The 2,729-nt window shown below is 37.2% G+C and overlaps 1 protein-coding gene across 1 annotated transcript; it reads left to right on the forward strand.

Moving 5' to 3' along the window:
- The first annotated feature begins 446 nt into the window (after positions 1–446).
- Positions 447–2,448, forward strand: LOC112123749 (toll-like receptor 1). The gene has a single exon (XM_024222336.2). It carries the CDS (start codon positions 484–486, stop codon positions 2,446–2,448), a length of 1,965 nt encoding a protein of 654 aa, XP_024078104.2. The 5' UTR covers positions 447–483.
- Positions 2,449–2,729: the final 281 nt, after the last annotated feature.

The following is a 2,729-nucleotide window of genomic DNA, read 5'->3' on the forward strand; positions in this document are numbered from 1 at the left end:
GTTGGCAGCCTCAGCAAAGAACCCAAGGACTGGATGACCACGGAAACTCTTATTCCTAGGGTTGATCCCTTCAGTTCAAAAGCGAGGTGCATTTTGTAATTCTGAGGAAGCTTGCATTGTCCCTGCTCATGCATAAACAGCAGATTTCAGTCTCCTGAACTGTCAGACACATTTTACAATTATATTAATGTTTTAAAAAGTAAGAGTTTAAAAAGTAGTAATTGTGTTTTTTCCCCCTTAAACAGACAGTAAATGAATGAACATCAATGTGTGTTGCCTCTCCTGAATGGCAGAGTGCCCTCCCTTGCTCTTAAAATCAGAAGGACACTCAGCACCTTCCAGAATTAGACACTAACACTTATATTGGACACTCACTTAGTCATTACTATAGTGATTTAATGTGAATTCTTTTATAGGATTAGAACCAATATGGAGAAATGCTGAAGAAGGGCAACAAGCATCTATAAAGAATAACAAAACAACATGGCAGAAAACAGAAGACCCCTCACAAACTTTTTCTTTTGTAGTTGTGTCTTCACATTAACTCTTTGGAACAATATCAAGCCATCTGATGAAAATGAATTTATTGCAAACTATTCCAGCAGCTTACTAGAAGACCATTCTGATTATGAAACCAAGAGCCTGCCACTCTCACAAACAAAGAGGCTTCAGTTTGCATCAGCAGATAACAAAATAAACCATCCCAGTTGGGATGTGGAACACAATACTTCGGACAGTTTAGTACTGTCAAATATCCCAGAGAATGGAATCAGTGATTTAATACAATTATTGTCAAAATTCAACAAAACCTCAGGATTAAAAAATCTTGCTCTGAACAATATTACAACATCCTGGGAAAACTTTATTAAAATTCTTCAGATTGTGTGGCATACATCCACTGAATATTTCAATATCTTCAAGGTGAAACTGATGTCAAATATTAACAAGCAATCCTTCAACTATGATGGTACCTCACTGAAAGCAGTGATAATATCGAATGTTTCCATTCAAATATTCTATTTTTCACAGGATGACCTATACTGCATATTTTCAGAGATGAACATTATAGCCTTGACAATATCTGATTCTAAGATAATACATATGCTTTGCCCTTCCAAACGAAGTCAATTTCGCTTTTTAAACTTTTCAAACAATGATTTGACAGACATGGTTTTTCAAGGCTGTAATAACTTAGATCTCCTGGAAACACTTATTCTACAGAGGAATCAATTAAAAAAACTTTCCAAGGTGAGCTCAATGACGAATAAAATGAAATTACTGAAACACTTGGACATAAGTAGGAATATGCTGTATTATGATGAGAATGAGAACCACTGCCACTGGGTTGAAACTCTGGCTAAACTGAATTTGTCCTCAAACAAATTGACAGACTCAGTTTTTGGATGTTTGCCAATCAATGCCCAAATACTTGATCTACAAAATAACCAAATCACAACTGTCCCCAAAGACATTACTGAACTGAAAGCTTTGAAAGAGCTAAATATTGCATTTAACAGGTTAACTGAGCTGCCTGGATGTAGTCATTATAGGGGTCTGGAATTACTGAATATAGAAGAGAATTCAATTCTCACCCCATCATCTGACTTCTTCCATAGTTGTCAAAATATCAGAGAGCTCAGAGGAGGACACAATCCATTCCAATGTTCTTGTGAATTACGAGACTTTGTTAATTTTGAAAAAAAATCAGGCGGAAGGTTGGTTGGCTGGCCAGAATCTTATGTGTGCGAATATCCAGACGGCTTAAAGGGAACCCAGCTAAAGGACTTTCAGTTGTCTGAACTATCTTGCAATACAACTCTCTTGCTTGTTATAGCTCTAGTTGTTACAGTGGTGGTAGTGGCTGTGACATCCTTTCTGTGTATCTATTTTGACGTAATGTGGTATTTGAAGATGATGTGGCAGTGGACACAAACAAAACGTAGGGTTCGGAAGAGTCACCCTGAAGATCTGCAAAGCATTTTACAGTTTCATGCTTTTATTTCATACAGCGAACGGGATTCCCTCTGGGTGAAGAATCATCTGATCCCAAACCTGGAGAAGGAAGATGGGTCTGTACAGATCTGTCTGCATGAGAGGAACTTCATTCCTGGCAAAAGCATAGTTGAAAACATTATAAACTGCATTGAGAAAAGCTACAAATCAATCTTTGTTTTGTCTCCCAATTTTGTCCAGAGTGAATGGTGCCACTATGAGCTTTCCTTTGCCCATCACAAATTATTTAGTGAAAGTTGCAATAGCTTAATCCTCATTTTACTGGAACCAATCCCGCAGTATCTCATTCCTGCCAGATATCACAAGCTGAAAGCTCTCATGGCAAAGAGAACATACTTGGAGTGGCCAAAGGAGAAAAGCAAACATGGCCTTTTCTGGGCTAACCTTAAGGTGGCTATTAACACTAACCTGCCAATATCTGCCAAAGTGGTGTAGAAACAGACTAAGAATTATTTTTATTTAAATTGTCTTTTTATTCTGAGAAAATAATAAACATTGGATTATAATGATTAAGTGTCAGAGTGTTTCCTTTATTATGGTAGAGGCCATTTAAAAAACACTGCCAGTCAGTTTCCGTGTAGTTATCAAAGCTGCCCGCTAACTTATAGGAAAAAATTGTCATCTTAGAAACTGGGAAAGCCGTATAGATGAAGAATACCTAAGGATGTTAGTAGCCAGTGAATTAGATATGTGTTTGGAATGTGATATTACTGCAA

Source organism: Terrapene carolina, unplaced genomic scaffold (assembly GCF_002925995.2).
Source record: "Terrapene carolina triunguis isolate 2854851 unplaced genomic scaffold, T_m_triunguis-2.0 Scaffold17926, whole genome shotgun sequence".
NCBI classification, from domain to species: Eukaryota; Metazoa; Chordata; order Testudines; family Emydidae; genus Terrapene; species Terrapene triunguis.

Bases quoted from the DNA above. Each gene is read 5' to 3' on its own strand.
- LOC112123749 (XM_024222336.2), top strand. From the start codon at position 484: ATGGCAGAAAACAGAAGACCCCTCACAAACTTTTTCTTTTGTAGTTGT.